The following is a 22,970-nucleotide window of genomic DNA, read 5'->3' as shown; positions in this document are numbered from 1 at the left end:
ATGTTGTTTCAATGAAGTTTTGGAACAGTACTTACTAATCTTTTACTGGTTCAAAAACCCTACAATGCCACAGTTCTTATGAGATTCGATGGCTAGGAAGAGAGGACATACACGTCTGGTTCAAACGCCCAGACCAGAAGGTATATAACCTGTTAATCGTTTGCATAATGAATATATGATATCATACTTTTATTTATTTTTCAATTCATTGGAAAGATGGCAAAGATATTTTTAGGGATCTATGGAAGAGCAGTATACTAACTATTGCTAGATAAACTGTCAGTGAATTGTACTAAACAAATGAATATATTTGATGGTAAGGATAATAACTTGATTTGTTGTGTTTCAGAGGACGCGTACCCAGAGGAGACATGTCGGTAAGTCTATCCTGCGGACTTTAAATGCTGATCGTCAACATGATACGTTAATTGTTCATGTTGTTGTCATCAATTTAATGTTTTGTAAAACCACAATATGAAAACAACATAACAACGCACAATGAAGATTAGGAATGGATTTATAATTTATTGTTCTCGTCTTCATCGATTAGCTGCAATAAATCTCGAATAGTACTGTATTCTACTTGTACGCATTATGATGCACTTTTTTATACAAACACACACTAAATATTGATGAAAACATTTTCGCAGACTCGATGAAGGATCTACCGGATAGAAATTTGTCAGTCAATGAGATGGGTCGACTGTCCAGGCACATCGGCATTTCATATCAGACTTTCTTTGTCAAGCTGGGCTGCCCTGTTGTCGTACTGGAACAGAAGATGGCAGAAAACCGTGAATTCTCCTTTAGATCTCTCATAACGAAGATCTTTATTCACCTCCTTAAAACGGACGCGGATGTTACATTCACAAGAGTTGCAGATGCGATGTCCGAACATGGATTAGATCCAGAAACACTGTATAACATCCTTGACGACAACAGGGATACGTTGTTTGATGGTACGTTATACGTCTTGAAATTATTCTTTAGTTTTATTTGAATACATTCAGTTCGTTCTCATAAGAAAATAATTCTATCAAATATGATTTGTGAGACCTCTGCTATTTTCAGGCGACACTTTGTCAGAGGGATTTTTACAGAAATGCCTAACGTTATATGACGCTCCGGTCATTGCCGACCACGTGAACGCCAAAGAGTACTTCAACCTGTTCCTTGAGCTCGGCTTAACGCCAAAAAGAGTGGACGAGTTTGACGTCAACTTCAGAAACGATACAATTCTCAACAGAATCAGTGCGATGGTTGAGGAGTTTATTGCGAATCCTAGTCGACGTCCTACTCTAAACACAGTTCTGCTTGCGATGGCGGAATGCGACATGGACACCAATTCCCTCATCCAAGCCCTAACTCAAACAAAGGTAATTTCATGCCTAATATTGTCATAGTAAATTAACGCTAAGGCGATGTTGATTATGTTGAGACATCCCATAATTATAAGACAGGAAAGTTATATCAGCCATTTATGGTCAGTTTAAATTCCCCCGCAGTTCGTTTGATGTTTATCAACGACAATATCATGTTTGAGGATGTTCATACCAAATACGTATTTGAATTGTGACTTGAAATACAGTACGAGGAGGGTGATTTGGTACTCAAACGCTCACAGCGCGTTTGCGCCCGTCGAGCGATGGGGATTAAAACCCCGCTGCAATCCCGCTGTAATCCCGCGCAAGCGATGTCGCTGCGATCCCGCTCACGCAGCGATTCTGCTCTGACAAGGCAGCAACCCCGCTCAGCCAGCCATTCAGCTCCGGAAGGCATGCAAACCCGCTCAGACAGCGATTCCGCTCCGGCGGGCCAGCAAACCCGCTCAGCCAGCGATCCCGCTCCGGCGGGCCAGCAAACCCGCTCAGCCAGCGATCCCGCTCCGGAGGGCCAGCAAACCCGCTCAGCCAGCGATCCCGCTCCCGTAACATGGACACAAGAAATCCTGCAATATTTTTTTTTAATATAACGATGAATAAGAAGGAACCCATTTATTTCATCAGAAACATTCGCAGTATGTAATGTAACGTTTACAAAATGTGTTTCGTATCCACTTGCTTGCGTTGTTTTCTGCTTGTGTAAGTATCAAATCCAGAAAAATTTGGTAGCGCGAGTAATGAAGTTTAGTTTAACAAAAAATACATTTTATTAATCATAGAAAAGGGTTAAACACAAAGTTGTTTTTTAAATAAAACATCTTGTATCTAAAAATGTTCATACGGAGAGTAGTGTAGTGCAAAATGCAAATGTACATCAGATTTTAATTAGATTGAGTATTCTGATATAAATTTCTAAGTTGTTTTGTCTTTTTGGTGTACATACAGTACATGTAGATGTTAGCTTGATCGTATGAAAGAGGAACATGACGCAATTTGGCCTGTTTCGATCTAAAGGTGACCATTTTCAAATAAAAGGTAGTTCTCAGATTTGATATTGGCTGGTGTCAATAACATGGGGGAAAAACATAGTTGATGAAATATTTAAGTTTGGATGTTAATTAGACTAACTACATGAATAATAGAAATCAAAACCATCAGTTTATGCAGCATACGGAAGATTAAGAGATCAAACCACCAACATTTATCTATTTTGCATACATGTGTACATATCTACAAGTTGCGAAGCTTACAACGATGACAACCGAGCAAAATATGAGTGCAATATATATTTTTATATCTATTTTGGTATAAGGTTATATAAATTCGCAATAAGTCACGTAATATTTCACATGTACCCTAGTTAATCTCTCACGAGGCGCTGTGCGCGAACAATAATTTATCTTATACTGATACATTTGTGCGTGGTATATCCACTTAAAGTATCGTAGTTATGTATGACGTATTAGAAAAAAGAAGACAATTAGTTCTGTCAATGAAACCTTTTCTTTGATATAGGCAGGATTTGAAATGTGGTCGAATTGTACGATCGCCAGCCGTTATGTAGCCATGCCCGTCTGAGTTACCTACAAATGTATTCAATGCACGGTAAACGTCGTAGTATGCACAATACACGCGCAATGTACAGGGTACCGAGACAGTTTTTCGACGGCTGGCGATGGGCAGTATACACTGATACATGTAGGCTTAGTTTGTTGTCCAATCCATTCATATATATATATGATATTTTTGTAATATCTTTATATGTTCTAATTCTTTATTTGTTTAATGAGGATCACAAACAGCCCTAGGGCTACAAGATGCTCTCCTCAACACATAAAACAATACAGTATGTACAAGACGTAATCATAACACACGCTCTCTCACGCACACATACATTCCATAACATAAAGAAGATGAGGTGGAGAGGAAGGATGAGGATAGAGGGAAAGTGGTAAAGCAAAGAGAGTGAAGGTATGGGAAGGGGGGGGGGGGGGATATACATTATACATGTACATTTGTATGTGCTTGTTGAAACAAACAAATACATGTACATGATTTATTACGGATAATGTTGTTATTATGATTAGTATTGTGTGTATATATATGTAAATTGTATATGCACGTTTGGGTAAAATATCCAAGATCGTCCTTATTAAAGTAATATGAAGATCAATAAATAAGTGTATCACGATATCGATCTATATAGGCTATGCCTGATGTCCAATCCTATTGACTTAACATCTCGTTAATAAGATGTGTTGAAATTAAAAATATGGATACTGTGTGTTCTATTTTCTTACGAAACCTGACATAAATAGGTACCCTGATTTTTTATTTAAACATATTTTTATTGTAATTTATATGTATTTAAGAGATTGGTCAAAAACCACCTTTCCCGACACAAGTATACATGAAAAAAATACAGCAAGATGGCATAATATGATATTTTAATATAATATAATTTTTAACATGTTTACAAATTGGTTTGAGCGGAAGAGAGAGCGGAAGGGATGGGGGTGGGGGTGGGTATATATAAAGATATAGTGAAAGTAATTGCTCTTATTTCAATGCATGTGTATATCTTGATATGTTGCTACCATTAAACCAATACGTACATATTATAAATGTATAACTTTCAACAATACTAATTACGTACCTAATTTAAATCTGAAATATATGTATATGCTTTAAGAATGATTAATACAACTATCATCGCATACGGATTTAACGGGTTTTACTTCCGATATTACGGCCTCAAAAGGAAAACGGCAGGTGCCTTATTCTAAAAGACCTAAATGTAAGAGGTGAGATACAGGTAGATGTAGATAAGAAAACATACTGGCTAAATCCTTATGTAACAACATTCTGCCCGCAGGTTAAAAAAAAGCCGTAGGGGTCCGATGGGGTCACTGCGATACAGGTAGACTCCCTATTGTAATCAAAATCTGTGATTGGCAGATGTTAACAGCAGGTGAAAACATTTCTATACCGGTAACTACACCGTACACGACCGGTATTTGTCCTGTGTATAGAAGATTTATCTATATCACATTGATTAACTCCAATCATGATTTGTAAATGACGCGATTTTAACCACGTGGTCTCCATACACAGTTTTATTTAGATACTATAACACATGGAAATGTGTTACATGAGGAACATTAACATTGTATCACACGTACATATATATGAATATTCATAGGATTATATTACATACACGTAATCAAAGAAGAGATTTTTTTAGAAAAAAAAAGACAAACCATTTAGAACTTATAGTTATGACCTTGTAACAGACCTTTTAGTTTAGTTTTATTTGGATTTGAGCGGTAATAATTTAGAATATGTAATTTCTTTGCAAATTTTCAATGATTGCGTTTTTACAGGAATTAATTAATACAATTACAGTTCATCTAATCTCAGGCTTCATCGGACATAAAATAGACTGGTCAATAGCTCGGTGAATGACGAAATACTTCACATTATTTGGGTGTTAGGTCTCGATAATAATGGTGACTTTCGCATAGTCAGTAAATTATTTTTTTTAATTCCGAAATAAAAAGGACAGGAAATATTCACATTTTGTCGTTATAATTGATTAAAATGTGTTTAAAATGTGTTTTTGTTGACGTTTTTATCACATACACATGACAGATGACACCAATGTATTGTTTTTCTCACAATAAAGAAAGAATATCGGACTACACACACAATCATTCTGTGGTCTATATAGTTTAAACTGTGTTTTATTTGACAATTTCCATTTAATAGTATATATACAACATTAGATATACGGATATACATACATACGTATATACTATAATGCCCTGTTTTGTAATCGAAGTCCGTACCACATGTACAGTATTTCTTTGCTGTCAAAAAGAGATCAGGAAGGCAATCGATTATCCTTTATCTCGCATAATAATTTTGTACCAGGCTGCTAAAATGGTAACAATTCTTTCAATTCTTTATTTGTCTTGCGAGTATACATCTCATCAACATCACACGATTACAAAAAATATAACTCAAGTCAGCTCGAGTAGAGCAATGCACTTGTGACGATTTTTTTTCTGATAAGAAAGTAATTAAATGATTAGCTACTATAGTTGGGAAACTATTAGCACTGATTTCGATATCTACCGGTAATATACATGCAAGTGTATGTCCGTGATATTAGTCATGCAAGAGATGTCCCCGATGGACACATAAATAATGATACACAATATCTGTAAGCCGTGTATTTAAAACTACGAAATGTTCAAATAATTGTAAAGTTTATGAAACTTACTATAGAAAGATAATTTTCTCAAACAGACATGCTGCTAGCTAAATACTTCAAATGTATATGCAAAAATAAGTCGAGATCAAAATAACGAGCCCCTTATGTGGCCTCTCCGAGGTCATGCACAAAACACCATCTATACAAAGGTCAGCTAAATCAGAATTGTAATAATGCTGCCGTGGACACGTGGCTCATTGTCCACTATTAAAATGGTTACCGGATTGAGCAAATTTCCCCATATCCCACTCGAGATGCACAAAAATTCTGACCAAGATCCGACCGTCCTAAGTACTCTAGAAATGATGACAAAACCGCCTTTTGACCCGTCCCCATTCCGTAAGAATGAAATAATGCTACTGCGGACACTTGGTTCATTGTCCACCATTAACCAGAAAGATTACATTTTCGTTTTTCCAAAGAAGACGGTCACCAGTTAGTAGTCACAGGATACTTTTACAATGTATTGACTCAGCTCCTAACACTAAATGACGACTATATCCAATATTACTGGATTTATGACTCGTGAGTGTTCTTGCACATGCATGAAAATAGTCTATTTGAACTTTAATAACTACAATATTTCCCTACAAATAGTTTTTTATCAAAATGGGCTGACATCAAGTACACTGTCATATTGTACATCATTGCAGATATTATTCAACTTATAACAACGATTGTATTAGCAATACATTACACATATTAATTTGTATCTCATAATTGAGGTGCATCATCCAATTAATACTTACGATGGACGATACAACTGAAAACAAATACATGGTAATTAAAGTATAATTAATCGACACCAGGCTGTTGAAAGTTTACCGTCATTACTGATTGAGCGGGTCCTATTCAATTCCGCTCGAGCGGGTCCGCTACAATTCCGCTCGAGCGGGTCCGCTACAAGTCCGCTCGAGCGAACCCGCTACAAGCCCGCCCGACGAGCGGGTCCGCTACAAGTCCGCTCAAGCCCGCTACAACACCGCTCCAGCCCGCTGCGAACCCGCTCAAGCCCGCGCCCGAATCTGCTGCCAATCCGCTCGAAGCCCGCTCAAACCCCGCTCAAATCCCGCTGCGAACCCGCGCAAATTCTGAGCGGAGGGCTGCGCGGGTCAACGCTCTGTGAGCGTTTGAGTACCAAATCACCCTCCTCGTACTGTATGCAAATCGGTGGGCTGATTGACGCGTTATTATTATCCATGCTGTAGCCACATACATAACTAATATAATGTTTCATAAAAGAAACATGTAAGTCTAAGTAACTAGGGTATAAACTGATTTGTTACAGAGATGTACAAACTACGTAGTCTGGCTATCAATTGTGTTATATCAGTGATTTATATACAAAGTACGTACATTAAGTTTGGGATATATAATAAAGGCAATTAAACTTCATATATTTGTCAAAATATGAGAATACACTGAACGAATTCTGAATTAAGCCTGTCAATGTCTATGACATTGTTACCATTTATAAACAAACACAAAATCTTTATCAAGGTAGGTATAGCCCGAGAAGCAAAGGTAAAGGCAATTGTTACTATCATATAGAACCTTCTTTCTTAATGATTTCCGTCGTTATATTTTAAAACAAGGTTCAGTATGACATAGATTTAAGATTCTGACAACCCGGATTTAACCTATATTTGTATGACGAGTCTCCTCAATGAAGCTGATGACGCTTTATCTCTTCGTAACATCTGGACGTACTCTCCTTTTAATTTGACATGAGTGTCATACAACGCTATATTGTCTCTCTTGTTGTGCCGATTTGCCTTTTTGTTCAATTCAGAAAGCAATATGGCTACCAGTTTAGCGTTGCTTTCTTTAATTCCCGGACGGATGTCTCTTAGATTTCATATATACTGGTTCTCAATATTATCAAATCTACATGTATTTAATACAGGTCATTTGATGGCGGGCAACGCGATCCTGCTTTGAGAGTTTGTGTATGGTATTACATTTTATAAATAACCATGATCTGATTGAATTGAATAGAGTGAAACTTAGACATAGCCTATATCAAAGTCTATATCCATTAACAGTTTAATACTTGGATATACATATGTAGAAACATAATATCTACAGGACAACTGTAGGATTACAGTTTAACTTGATCATATTAACCATATTCGTCTTTTTGCAATGAGGTAAATAAAGGTCTGTTAAGTAAATTGGAGTTAACCAATCAGCAGAGAGAACGTCATCTAGGCATTTCGCTAAACTTTACAACACTGTCTTTCTTATGAAATGAACTATATATCCTTCCCACAATAACGACTTCCATTGATTTATTATTTTCATTCATTAGATAAGATGCTGATTTTTTTCCTGCTTAGCTAGCGTTTTGCATTGAATATAAATCTTCTCTCTAATGTTCCCATTCAATCGTTAAAATTGCTGAAGAAGCACCAGGGAGTGAACATGAAATCTTATTAACATCTAAATCACGACGGTAGAAATTAAATTATATTCTATGCTAACTTTAGTTATAGGACTAGGTCAGCCGTCATAATTTACGTCTAAGAAACAATCAGACGAAAAATACCTCGCTTCTTGTAGGTATTATTGTATTATCAATAATTGAAATTAGAAAATTTAAAAGACATTTGTAAAATTATGTGTATACTATCATATTTCATACGGCTTATTTATGGTTTTTGTAGTGAAAGCAGGACAGCCTATTAGATGTTTGAGATTTGGAGCAAGTTCCGGACTGTCTGTTGATGTTCTGACGCGGAAAAGCGGCCAGATTACAACGGATTGTACATCTCTCGGGATGAATCCAGGTTTCACAAGAGAACATGTCAAGAAAGGCCGACTTGGTATCAGTGACGTTAAAGACGTCAATTTATGTTAACGTTGTGATTCTGGATCGGCAGTGTTTTTCATGACCCTTACCCTACATACTACCCGGACGCGTGACTGTAGATAGCAATTGAGTTGATCAACAACAATACAATTGATAAACCAATTGGAAGCATTCACGGGAAACTCAAATCCGACCATGTAAAGGCGCTCGTGCTTAAAACGCTTACACTTTGTACATAACGAAACAGACGCTATGGCATTCACAGTGTATTACATGTATGTTAATGCTGCCTTGTTTAGAAAAAAACGAGCTATTTCTCAACATTTTTAATCTATCTATGTGATGATGGAATCTATTTTATATATAATAATTTGTTGGTCTATAGTGTCTGAACAATAGTAAGGATTTCATTTCAATGTAAGATTTCTGTCTGTGTACATAGATGATGTTATATACTGAATATTATCATTTTCATTGTAAATATATTCAGAAACAAATTAACGTTAGAATATATCAGAATGGTGTAATCGTAGATATATTGCATATATTGTTATTTCAATAATCTTACCAATATTTTCAACAAGGTTTTTTTTATATACCCAGACGTTACTATATGATGACCATTTTATAACGTCGATCGGGTCCATGGTGAATAAGGTCGTTGAACTGGACCCAGTTGTTCCAAATGGCGATTAGGCTTATCACAGTTAAACAACAGTTTTAAAATCCGGACAAAAGTATTTGTAAACTAATTCTGCTAACTTTTATTAAATTATAACACTACCTACCTATTTTAAGAAATAATTACACCCAGGATTGGAAATAAAGATAAAATGGATTGTTAACTAATCATGTGATTCAGCTAACTACCTTTTGAACAACTGGGCCCTGTTATTTTTTATTATGTTTTATTCTTGTTTTCCCCTAACAAAAAGACGTTTGTTTTTTGGAATAGCAAGATTATGTAGTACGACCGACAATGTCAAATGCAATATAATGTTCTGTTGGGGTATTGCGATTATTTTTGAAACAGTTTATTAGTATCTTTAAATATGCATAATTTTTGTTTACATTTATTTTACCTTTGTTTTCATATACAATACAATTTGTTCGAGAGTATGATATGTTGATTGTTTGCTCATTTTAAATGATGAACACAGTTTACCAACCGGAAAACGGACATAGGTAACCATGTCGTTTATTTGTTGACTGGGTTTATCGACAAGTAAACAACCAGAGTCATACCTACTTGTCCTGATTTAGTCAATATAGTGTACGTACAGGTCCTTATTTATTCAATGTATTGTGCATACACATCCTGATTAAGTCAGGTACATATATTGTACGCACACGTCCTGATTTAGTCAGGTACATTTAGTGTACGTACACGTTCTGATTTAGTCAAATGCATAGACTGTACGTACATGTCCTGATTTAGTCAGACACATAAATTGTACTTACACGTCCTGATTTAGTCAGGTACATATGTTGTACGTACACGTCCTGCTTTAGTCAAATGCATGGATTGTATGTACACGTCCTGATGAAGTCAGGTACATAGATTGTACGTACACGTCCTGATTAAGTCAGGTACATTAATAGTACGTATACGTCCTGATTAAGTCAGGTACAAACATTGTACGTATACGTCCTGATTTAGTCAGGTACATTAATTGTACGTTCACGTCCTGATTAAGTCAGGTACAAACATTGTACGCACACGTCCTGATTTAGTCAGATACATAGATTGTACGTACACGTCCTGGTTTAGTCAGGTACATTAATTGTACGTACACGTCCTGATTTAGTCAGGTACATAGATTGTACGTACACGTCCTGATTTAGTCAGGTACATTAATTTTACGTACACGTCCTGATTACGTCAGGTACATAGATTGTACGTATACATGTACGTCCTGATTACGTCAGGTACATAGATTGTATTACAACTCCTGATTTATTCAGGTACATATATTGTAGGTACACGTCCTCATTTAGTCCGGTACATATATTGTACGAACACGGCCTGCTTTAGTAAAATGCATAGATTGTACGTACACGTCCTGATTAAGTCAGGCACTTAGGTTGTATGTACACGTCCTGATTTAGTCAGATACATTAATTGTACGTAAACGTCCTGATTTAGTCAGGTACATTAATTATACGTACACGTCCTGATTTAGTAAGATACATATATTGTACGTACACGTCCTGGTTTAGTCAGGTACATTAATTGTACGTAAACGTCCTGATTTAGCAAGGTACATATATTAGAGGCGGGGTCTCTTTGCATCATTCATATCGGCATACGCTTACTCCTACCCTATCTAGCATCGGAATTCATTTGTGTATAAAACGACAACAAATCAATTAATATAAAATACTAACAACCCGAAACCATGCAACTTTGATATATCGGAGTTACTTCCCCTCGGCCGAGAAAGCAGTGTGTCTGAACACAAGGCAGCCATATTTGAAGTGTTCTGATCGATAGCAAACATTTCTTTTCGATATTTTCGATATTTCATGATGTTGGCTTTGTGTGTTTGTTGTGATACGATTAATAAGTATACAATCAAAAGGTTTGAGCATTGAGTAACAAATCTACAAAAACTCAACTGTATATCGATTTTAGATTTGAATTAATTGTTTGGTGATAATGTCAGTTTTCTTATTTTTTTCGCTGTCCAATATCTGAATTGAATTGATGAAATATTTCAGTCATACATATTCATGTATATTAGGCTATCATGTATAATAATCCAAATTTTCCTTTTAAGAATCAAATCTAGTTAATGGTAACATAACACTTACATGTGTTACAATAATTTCATTTATAACATTTTTACCAGTGAAATATCAAAAATTATTCATTCTATAAAAGTGATAATTTTCATATTTATCACTAGTGAAAATATAACTTTTGCTGATTTGACCAATCAAATTAATGATGAGAAAATACCAAAATAATTGACCAATCAGAAAGCCCGACATAAATCTCAGCACCTGGACAGGGGGAACTACATTTTTTGTTTACCAATTATCGCTGTAGGCCTAATTAGCATACGGGGTAGGTTAATCGTTGATAAAAAATGTAATAAACAGAATATCTAACAGTGTTTTCAGTAATATCACATATATTTCACTCGTGCGGCTAATATTTAGATATGTTTCACTCGTGCTGCGCACTCGTGAAAAATATCAAAATATTAGCCCCACTCGTGAAATATATTTGGTATTACTGAAAACACTGTTAGATATCCTCTATTTCTTTCATGCCAGCAAAACATTCAAATAGGCCCATGAACCTGGGCTATTTTAATTCATCAATATTCTTCCTATATTGTATTTAATCGGAATATAATGCATGTTCTTGTATTTTGTAATAGTTGCAATACAGATGTGTATTTCGTATGATTAAATTTTTAAAAATGTGCAACTTTGAATTTTTTCTGAGATTTCGTTTACATAAGGAAAAAGCAATAAACAAATAAATGCTATATACGTAGACAGAACATGTGGGTACGACGATGCTGTTTATTCTGCTTTACTGTATAAGGTTTGAGTCTTTGTGTTGGTATCTCTCTGTCCGTACGTATGTAGGTATTTGTCGGTTTGCATTTTTTTCTTTCTCTGTCGAGGTCAGATTTACGTGTTAAATTTTTTACCCTAACTACCATAATAATATGTAAAATTTGGAATTTTCTCGGTAATGTTAACACATTTTTACAAGGCTATATTTCAGTAGAAAGTTGATCTCGGAATTCCTTCTTTAAGTTAGATTATATTCCTGGTGTCTGCTTTGGCGCAATGTTTATAGGAACCACGGAACCAAAATATTTGCCATAGACGATAGTGTTAATGTTGATAACTGTCCTGATTAAATGTAGTTTTTTTTAACACTGGTCCACTAACCTTAATTTTACTGCTGCTAAATGAAAGTTAGGTTTCAGATCTTTAACCGTTTATTGAAAACCACTCTCATAATAAATATAACAAATCGTTCAGTGATGTCACAAGCTATTTTCCCCAGTGGTCTTGATTTTCGTGTTTATCCACACTGTCTTTTAACTTGTTCATTGCCAAGTGGAAAGTGTGTCCCCATAAATCTTCTTAAACTTGGAACCCACTTGTAGTTTTCTTGTAACAATGATTTCACTGGGTCACCATTGTAAAAACCTGAAGTACAAACTGGATATTTTCCTTTGTTTCCTTCTTGCAATACCATTGACGGTTACTTTCCAGCATTTCAAAGTGTTGTTCGGTGATAGGCTTGTTACCCATACCTACATAACGTCTCCGGCAATATCTCTTGTAAATAAATATAATAAGTAGATCCGCCCCTTAGCCTATACTAGTCTCATGCCTATCATACCCCATAATAGGAAAACAGTATGAGAATTTAAAGCCCGAAGAGCTTGAGTTGTTGGTTCATTGGTATTTGTTTGATATCCTGATGTTTTCTAGGACGTTATAGTTTAGCAATATCTGATATGGCGGCATGGAATGGCTCCCATATCCAGGTTTTAGACACATTGGCTATCACGAGAAGGTAGGCAGCCTAAGTCATAATACAGTCTTATACATTTCTTGATCGGCTGATCTTGTCCTAGGATGATGTTTATATTAACACCTGTTACTATATATAGGCAGTGTGTTTACATTTTACCCGGCTTATGGCGAATCGAATGCTAATCATTCCATAAACTGTTTGATAAATAAGTCTTGTTAACAGCTTTTTTTAATGTTTTTTTTATGGGATATTCAGTATTTTTTTCTGAATGCATTGATGTATGTATAAAACATGTTATTATGCTACATGTACACTGTATGACCTGTACTTACACAACTTGGGGAATGATGTACACAATTCATCAAAAGTTATAAAGCTATATGTATGAAGAATAACTGGTTATAAATTAGTTGGATACTTTAACTGATACAGATATTATCATTTTTTTGTAAATTTCAATTTCAATCAATCATTAATATACTGTTGAAACTGGTAGATGGCCCCAGATAGAGTAAAAACGAAAACAATGTCATTTTGTAATAGTCAACGAATTGGTGACGAAATTTATTATTTACTTAAGTGTACAAGATGGTCTGCTGATAGATTTTTATACATTGACAAATATTATAGGTCTAGACAAAATATTATTACACTGAATTCAACTGATGAATACATCTAATAGTAAAACACTAATGCAATTATGTATTTTTATAAGAATACTTAACAATATTTGTCCTTTTCGACAGTGTTATGTATCGACTGCTAACACTACAATAATTGCATGTATTATATCGTAAATGTTTTCACTAATCATTATCTTGTGAAAAGAGAAATAAAATGTATTTTAAAACTTCAATATGTGGAAATGTTTTTATTTCAAAAACTCAACTATGATGGTGTTAGGAAAAATATATATCATGCATAGTACATTGGTGCTCTTGTCCCTTGATACAGAGCACAATTCTCAACAAAGCACGTTTTGGTAGTCGCTTATGGAACAACTAACACCGATAAAAACGCAAGGAAGCATGTCCAGAAGAACAAGACAGGGATGTTCGGGAAGGGAAAGCGTCTTCTGTCCGATCTTGGACACCCGCCATACAAATCGAGGTCAAATACAAATTGTAATGGGCATCGCAAATGCTTATTTTGATATCGTACGGGGAACGAGAATACTTCCTACTGATATCATGATGTCGAGCGAAAACGTGACTATAGTATACTAACTTGTAACCTCTGATGTCCCGTGGTCGTATTTATACATATACCAGTGGTTATAGTGGTTATAACCCCTACAGAAATATATAACTCCTGCAACCTTATATGTAAATAGGCCTGGAATGTTCTGGAAGAGAGATGTGTCATTATATTATGTTTACAAGTTGTTATTGACAAGTAGTTGTTTACAAAAAATGTCTTAGATAATTATAGAAAGGAGATGGTTGGAAAACGCACTTGAAAAAGAATTGACAATAGTGTATAAATACAAGAGAGACCAATTGCTATTCAGAACTGATTTACAATTGTCAAGGAGAGCTATATGAATTATCTTGGATTATTAATTGCCTTATACTGAGAACTGATTTACATGTGTTAAGGAGACCTTTATGAATTCTGTTTGGTTATCAATTACCTGGAACAGTGACCTGATGGATTTATAAACATCATTGATTATCGAGAAACATATAGAAAAAGGTTACTCAAGGACAGCTATTATCAGATAAGAAATTAACACTGTTGATTTAATACAACACCTTGAACACCAATTATTGTACAATATCTCTGTAACATACTTAGTTTTGTATATATCATTAAGTAGTGTTTTTAACTTAGGTGCTTGGTTTCATCTTTTTATTATTATCACGTAACATTATCACGGAAATCATTGTACAACAGGGATCAAAACTTCTACTCGAGAGGCAAGAAATAAATTGGCAATATTAAGCGAAAATGGGTGGGTGCTAAATCGTAATTGTGAATCAAAATTCGTATACCTCAGTCTCTCGACTGACTTTTAATCTGACGGTCAAGGGTTTGTGTCCGTTCATGGACTGTCACATTGTGATTTTGACAATAAGTCTAAAGTGAAAAAGACAAATAGTAGAACAGCTACTTTGATTATACCCTTGTTAATATAAGGGACAATTGGACAATTCCGACACCATGACCTACAGGCGGTTTACTCATAGCCTTCTGTTATGACAAGAAAGAAATATATGTCCGTGTCCGATATGGTTGGCGTTCAGCTCCACTACACTGTATATCAATTTCTAATTTAAGTCTCTTGTTTGATATATGTTTTGTAAATGATACAATATCAATGCCACCAATTCTACATTAAAGTGAGACATTTGATTTCCTGATATTTAAAAATTCGTAATTGTTTGTTAAGCTCGACATTTATCTTTTAATTCCTTGTTTTTCTCTTCAAAATCATTTACTCCGTGCGTTCTGGATATAAGTCTACGTGTAATCAAAGCTTTATTCTCAAGCAGATATTAAATTGTGCATAATTTACTTGAAATTCATTTTATTGCTGACTATATGAGATATTGTATAAAACGATGATAATTTTTTATACATCCTGTACACTGAATGTGATATACCGTCATTCTCTGCAAATTTATATGTAGCCCGCGTAAATCTTCCACATTTGGGAGTGGCTGAGGCATACTATCTGTACATGGCGGAGCGGACTATCTGTAGATTTTTTTAAAGAAAATGAAGACAAATGCTGGTTGTACGTTGTTATCTATCTATCTCCTTGTCTGCTAATGCTGATATTGCAATAACATAATTCATTTTATTGAATGCGTCATTTACATCTGTGAACAAGAATTTTGTTTTCAAAATGAATTCAAAAACACATTAACAGGCAACCACACATAACAGTTTCACCGCGACCATTTCTATGCTGACGTTCAACATAAAAAAATCATTAGATTGCGCGTCATCAGTAATAACTAAGGACAATGAATACATACATGTATATCCATCCTTTATTCTAGTAATGAACGCCTATGTTGGATATCATTGTATGTTGAAAAAGTTCCAGAATATAATTATTTCAGTATAATTTGGCAAAAACAGCCATTTAAACAAATTCATATTCTTCGAGGTATGTATATTCGTAATGATAATCTAAAAAATGCTAAAAGAAAATTATTAACGATTTCCAGCATATTGCATTATATGACAGTTGGATTGTCAAAGAGCGTTAAAGACATAGAGTTATCTTTCTTTACACTAATTTTGTACCGTGGTTACTCGAAGCCGATGGTTTTGGTATTCGATGTCGCTATGTACCTTTACCATATAACATAACGAGTTAACACATCTCTCTAAACCTTTACCATATAACATAACGAGTTAACAAATCTCTCCTAAACCTTTACCATATAACATAACGAGTTAATAAAAGCTCTCCTAAACCTTTACCATATAACATAACGAGTTAACACATCTCTCTTAAAACTTTACCTCACAACATAACGAGTTAACACATCTCTCCTAAACCTTTACCATACAACATAACGAGTTAACACATCTCCCCAAATTTTTACCATACAACATAACGAGTTAACACATCTCTCCTAAACCTTTACCATACGAGTTTACGAGTTAATGCATTTCCTCTTAACTTTTACCATACAACATAACGAGTTAGCAACTCTCTCCCAAACCTTTACTTTACGACATAACGAGTTAACACATCTCTCCTAAACCTTTACCATACAACATAACGAGTTAACACATATCTCCTAAACCTTTACCATACAACATAACGAGTTAACACATCTCTCCTAAACCTTTACCATACAACATAACGAGTTAACACATCTCTCCTAAACCTTTACCATACAACATAACGAGTTAACACATCTCTCCTAAACCTTTACCATATAACATAACGAGTTAACAAATCTCTCCTAAACCTTTACCATATAACATAACGAGTTAATAAAATCTCTCCTAAACCTTTACCATATAACATAACGAGTTAACACATCTCTCCTAAACCTTTACCATACAACATAACGAGTTAACACATCTCCCCAAATTTTTACCATACAACATAACGAGTTAACACATCTCTCCTAAACCTTTACCATACGAGTTTACGAGTTAATGCATTTCCTCTTAACTTTTACCATACAACATAACGAGTTAGCAACTCTCTCCCAAACCTTTACCATACAACATAACGAGTTAACACATATCTCCTAAACCTTTACCATACAACATAACGAGTTAACACATCTCTCCTAAACCTTTACCATACAACATAACGAGTTAACACATCTCTCCTAAACCTTTACCATACAACAAAACGAGTTAACACATCTCTCCTAAACCTTTACCATATAGGGTTTACGAGTTAATGCAATTTCCTCTAAACCTTTACCATATAACATAACGAGTTAACACATCTCTCCTAAACCTTTACCATATAGGGTTTACGAGTTAATGCATTTCCTCTAAACCTTTACCATACAACATAACGAGTTAACACATCTCTCCTAAACCTTTACCATACAACAAAACGAGTTAACACATCTCTCCTAAACCTTTACCATATAGGGTTTACGAGTTAATGCAATTTCCTCTAAACCTTTACCATACAACATAACGAGTGAACACAACTCTCCTAAACCTTTACTATACGACATAACGAGTTAACACATCTCTCCTAAACCTTTACCCTACGACATAACGAGTTAATACATCTCTCCAAAACCTTTACCATACGACATAACGAGATAACAAATCTCTCCTAAACCTTTACCATACGACATAACGAGTTAACACATCTCTCCTAAACCTTTACCATACAACATAACGAGTTAACACATCTCTCCTAAACCTTTACCATACAACATAATGAGTTAACACATCTCTCCTAAACCTTTACCATATAACATAACGAGTTAACAAATCTCTCCTAAACCTTTACCATATAACATAACGAGTTAATAAAATCTCTCCTAAACCTTTACCATATAACATAACGAGTTAACACATCTCTCCTAAACCTTTACCATACAACATAACGAGTTAACACATCTCCCCAAATTTTTACCATACAACATAACGAGTTAACACATCTCTCCTAAACCTTTACCATACGAGTTTACGAGTTAATGCATTTCCTCTTAACTTTTACCATACAACATAACGAGTTAGCAACTCTCTCCCAAACCTTTACCATACAACATAACGAGTTAACACATATCTCCTAAACCTTTACCATACAACATAACGAGTTAACACATCTCTCCTAAACCTTTACCATACAACATAACGAGTTAACACATCTCTCCTAAACCTTTACCATACAACAAAACGAGTTAACACATCTCTCCTAAACCTTTACCATATAGGGTTTACGAGTTAATGCAATTTCCTCTAAACCTTTACCATATAACATAACGAGTTAACACATCTCTCCTAAACCTTTACCATATAGGGTTTACGAGTTAATGCATTTCCTCTAAACCTTTACCATACAACATAACGAGTTAACACATCTCTCCTAAACCTTTACCATACAACAAAACGAGTTAACACATCTCTCCTAAACCTTTACCATATAGGGTTTACGAGTTAATGCAATTTCCTCTAAACCTTTACCATACAACATAACGAGTGAACACAACTCTCCTAAACCTTTACTATACGACATAACGAGTTAACACATCTCTCCTAAACCTTTACCCTACGACATAACGAGTTAATACATCTCTCCTAAACCTTTACCATACGACATAACGAGATAACAAATCTCTCCTAAACCTTTACCATACGACATAACGAGTTAACACATCTCTCATTAACCTTTACCATACGACATAACGAGTTAACACATCTCCCCTTAGCCTTTACAATACGACATAACGAGTTAACACGTCTCTCCTAAACCTTTACCATATAACATAACGAGTTAACATATCTCCCCTTAACCTTTACCACACGACATAACGAGTGAACACAACTCTCCTAAACCTTTACTATACGACATAACGAGTTAACACATCTTTCATAAACCTTTACCAGACAACATAACGAGTTAACACATTTCCCCTTAACCTTTAACATACGACATAACGAGTTAACACGTCTCTCCTAAACCTTTACCATACAACATAACGAGTTAACACATCTCTCCTAAACCTTTACCATACAACATAACGAGTTAACACATCTCTCCTAAACCTTTTCCAGACAACATAACGAGTTAACAAATCTCCCCTTAACCTTTACCATACGACATAACGAGTTAACAAATCTCTCCTAAACATTTACCATACGACATAACGAGTTAACACATCTCTCCTAAACCTTTACCATACGACATAACGAGTTAATACATCTCTCCTAAACCTTTACTTTACGACATAACGAGTTAACACATCTCTCCTAAACCTTTACCATACAGCATAACGAGTTAACACATCTCTCCTAAACCTTTACCATACGACAAAACGAGTTAACAAATCTCTCCTAAACCTTTACCATTCGACATAACGAGTTAATACATCTCTCCTAAACCTTTACCATACAACATAACGAGTTAACACATCTCTCCTAAACCTTTACCATACAACAAAACGAGTTAACACATCTCTCCTAAACCTTTACCATACAACATAACGAGTTAACACATCTCCCCAAATTTTTACCATACAACATAACGAGTTAACACATCTCTCCTAAACCTTTACCATACGAGTTTACGAGTTAATGCATTTCCTCTTAACTTTTACCATACAACATAACGAGTTAGCAACTCTCTCCCAAACCTTTACCATACAACATAACGAGTTAACACATATCTCCTAAACCTTTACCATACAACATAACGAGTTAACACATCTCTCCTAAACCTTTACCATATAGGGTTTACGAGTTAATGCAATTTCCTCTAAACCTTTACCATATAACATAACGAGTTAACACATCTCTCCTAAACCTTTACCATATAGGGTTTACGAGTTAATGCATTTCCCTAAACCTTTACCATACAACATAACGAGTTAACACATCTCTCCTAAACCTTTACCATATAGGGTTTACGAGTTAATGCATTTCCCTAAACCTTTACCATACAACATAACGAGTTAACACATCTCCCCTAAACCTTTACCATACAACAAAACGAGTTAACACATCTCTCCTAAACCTTTACCATATAGGGTTTACGAGTTAATGCATTTCCCTAAACCTTTACCATACAACATAACGAGTTAACACATCTCCCCTAAACCTTTACCATACAACAAAACGAGTTAACACATCTCTCCTAAACCTTTACCATATAGGGTTTACGAGTTAATGCAATTTCCTCTAAACCTTTACCATATAACATAACGAGTTAACACATCTCTCCTAAACCTTTACCATAGAGGGTTTACGAGTTAATGCATTTCCCTAAACCTTTACCATACAACATAACGAGTTAACACATCTCTCCTAAACCTTTACCATACAACAAAACGAGTTAACACATCTCTCCTAAACCTTTACCATATAGGGTTTACGAGTTAATGCAATTTCCTCTAAACCTTTACCATACAACATAACGAGTGAACACAACTCTCCTAAACCTTTACTATACGACATAACGAGTTAACACATCTCTCCTAAACCTTTACCCTACGACATAACGAGTTAATACATCTCTCCAAAACCTTTACCATACGACATAACGAGATAACAAATCTCTCCTAAACCTTTACCATACGACATAACGAGTTAACACATCTCTCCTTAACCTTTACCATACGACATAACGACTTAACACATCTCCCCTTAGCCTTTACAATACGACATAACGAGTTAACACGTCTCTCCTAAACCTTTACCATACAACATAACGAGTTAACACATTTCTCCTAAACCTTTACCATATAACATAACGAGTTAACATATCTCCCCTTAACCTTTACCACACGACATAACGAGTGAACACAACTCTCCTAAACCTTTACTATACGACATAACGAGTTAACACATCTTTCATTAACCTTTACCAGACAACATAACGAGTTAACACATTTCCCCTTAACCTTTAACATACGACATAACGAGTTAACACGTCTCTCCTAAACCTTTACCATACAACATAACGAGTTAACACATCTCTCCTAAACCTTTACCATACAACATAACGAGTTAACACATCTCTCCTAAACCTTTTCCAGACAACATAACGAGTTAACAAATCTCCCCTTAACCTTTACCATACGACATAACGAGTTAACAAATCTCTCCTAAACATTTACCATACGACATAACGAGTTAACACATCTCTCCTAAACCTTTACCATACGACATAACGAGTTAATACATCTCTCCTACACCTTTACTTTACGACATAACGAGTTAACACATCTCTCCTAAACCTTTACCATACAGCATAACGAGTTAACACATCTCTCCTAAACCTTTACCATACGACAAAACGAGTTAACAAATCTCTCCTAAACCTTTACCATTCGACATAACGAGTTAATACATCTCTCCTAAACCTTTACCATACAACATAACGAGTTAACACATCTCTCCTAAACCTTTACCATACAACAAAACGAGTTAACACATCTCTCCTAAACCTTTACCATATAGGGTTTACGAGTTAATGCATTTCCTCTAAACCTTTACCATACAACATAACGAGTTAACACATCTCTCCTAAACCTTTACCCTACAACAAAACGAGTTAACACATCTCTCCTAAACCTTTACCATATAGGGTTTACGAGTTAATGCATTTCCTCTAAACCTTTACCATACAACATAACGAGTTAACACATCTCTCCTAAACCTTTACCATACGAGTTTACGAGTTAATGCAATTTCCTCTAAACTTTTACCATACAACATAACGAGTTTACCCATCTCTCCTAAACCTTTACCATACGAGTTTACGAGTTAATGCATTTCCTCTAAACTTTTACCTTACAACCTAACGAGTTTACACATCTCCTATAAACCTTTACCATACGACATAACGAGTTTACACATCTGTCCTAAACCTTTACCGTATGCCAAGTTCCTTTGTTTGTTTATTTTTGTTTGTTTATTTTTTTGTATGTTTTTTTTTTTAATTTTATTTTCTTAAATCTTATACATAACGTTTCTGACTAACGGAAATCGAAGGACGGATCGTTTGTACCTCGCAGTTTCAAATTCACTATTCGCTACACCCTATATATTATTATTTTCTATTTAAATGTGTTATCCATCTAGAATGATTTCAGATAAATAGTTGAATGTTCCGTTATAAAGTTGTGATTTATTGCCCAGGTTAGATTCCACATCACTAGAATCAGATGTACAACAACCATGTTCTGAATATTTCAGATATATAAGCATATTTCAATGGCCATAACATTTTTTTTACGTTAACGTTGAACCTGAATAGCATATGTTAATTCAGAATTCACATGAACGTGACGTTCTTCTGAAGCCAATATTGAAAATTGTGAAATGAATTGAATTATTGGTATATTGCATCTCCACATCAAAAATGCCGAGTCCTAAAACGCAAAACAAATGTATGGTGTCCCTAGCAATACTGCCGAGTCCTAGAAGGACGCAACAGCTGCATGATGTCCATCATATCACTGCCGAGTCCAATAAGTAAAAACCAGTTAAATGATGTCCCTAACATAAATACTGAGTCCTAGAAGGGCAAAACAAATGTATGGCGTCCCTAGCAATACTGTCGAGTTCTAGAAGGACACAACAGCTGCATGATGTCCATCATATCACTGCCGAGTCCAATAAGTAAAAACCAGTTAAATGATGTCACTAACATAACTGACATAACATAACAGCTGTGTGATGTCCCTAGCACCACTACTGTGTCCTCAAAAGAAGAACCAGTTAAAAGGTGTCTATAACATTACTGACGAGTCCCAGAAGGAGGAAACAACTTTAGGATGGCGAAACAGTTGCACGATGTCATTAGCATCACTATCGATA

The 22,970-nt window shown here is 35.2% G+C and overlaps 1 protein-coding gene across 1 annotated transcript; it reads left to right on the top strand.

Moving 5' to 3' along the window:
- The first annotated feature begins 65 nt into the window (after positions 1-65).
- On the top strand, positions 66-9,363 carry LOC117334252. The gene is made up of 5 exons (XM_033893759.1): positions 66-140; positions 350-377; positions 651-959; positions 1,072-1,376; positions 8,325-9,363. The coding sequence occupies exons 3-5, from the start codon at positions 656-658 to the stop codon at positions 8,325-8,327; spliced, it is 612 nt and encodes a 203-aa protein (XP_033749650.1). The 5' UTR covers positions 66-140; positions 350-377; positions 651-655; the 3' UTR covers positions 8,328-9,363.
- The last annotated feature ends 13,607 nt before the right edge of the window (positions 9,364-22,970 follow it).

Source organism: Pecten maximus, chromosome 9 (assembly GCF_902652985.1).
Source record: "Pecten maximus chromosome 9, xPecMax1.1, whole genome shotgun sequence".
Lineage (NCBI taxonomy): Eukaryota > Metazoa > Mollusca > Bivalvia > Pectinida > Pectinidae > Pecten > Pecten maximus.
The sequence above is the reverse complement of the archived record's forward strand: the minus strand, read 5'-3'. Positions and strand labels throughout refer to the sequence as shown.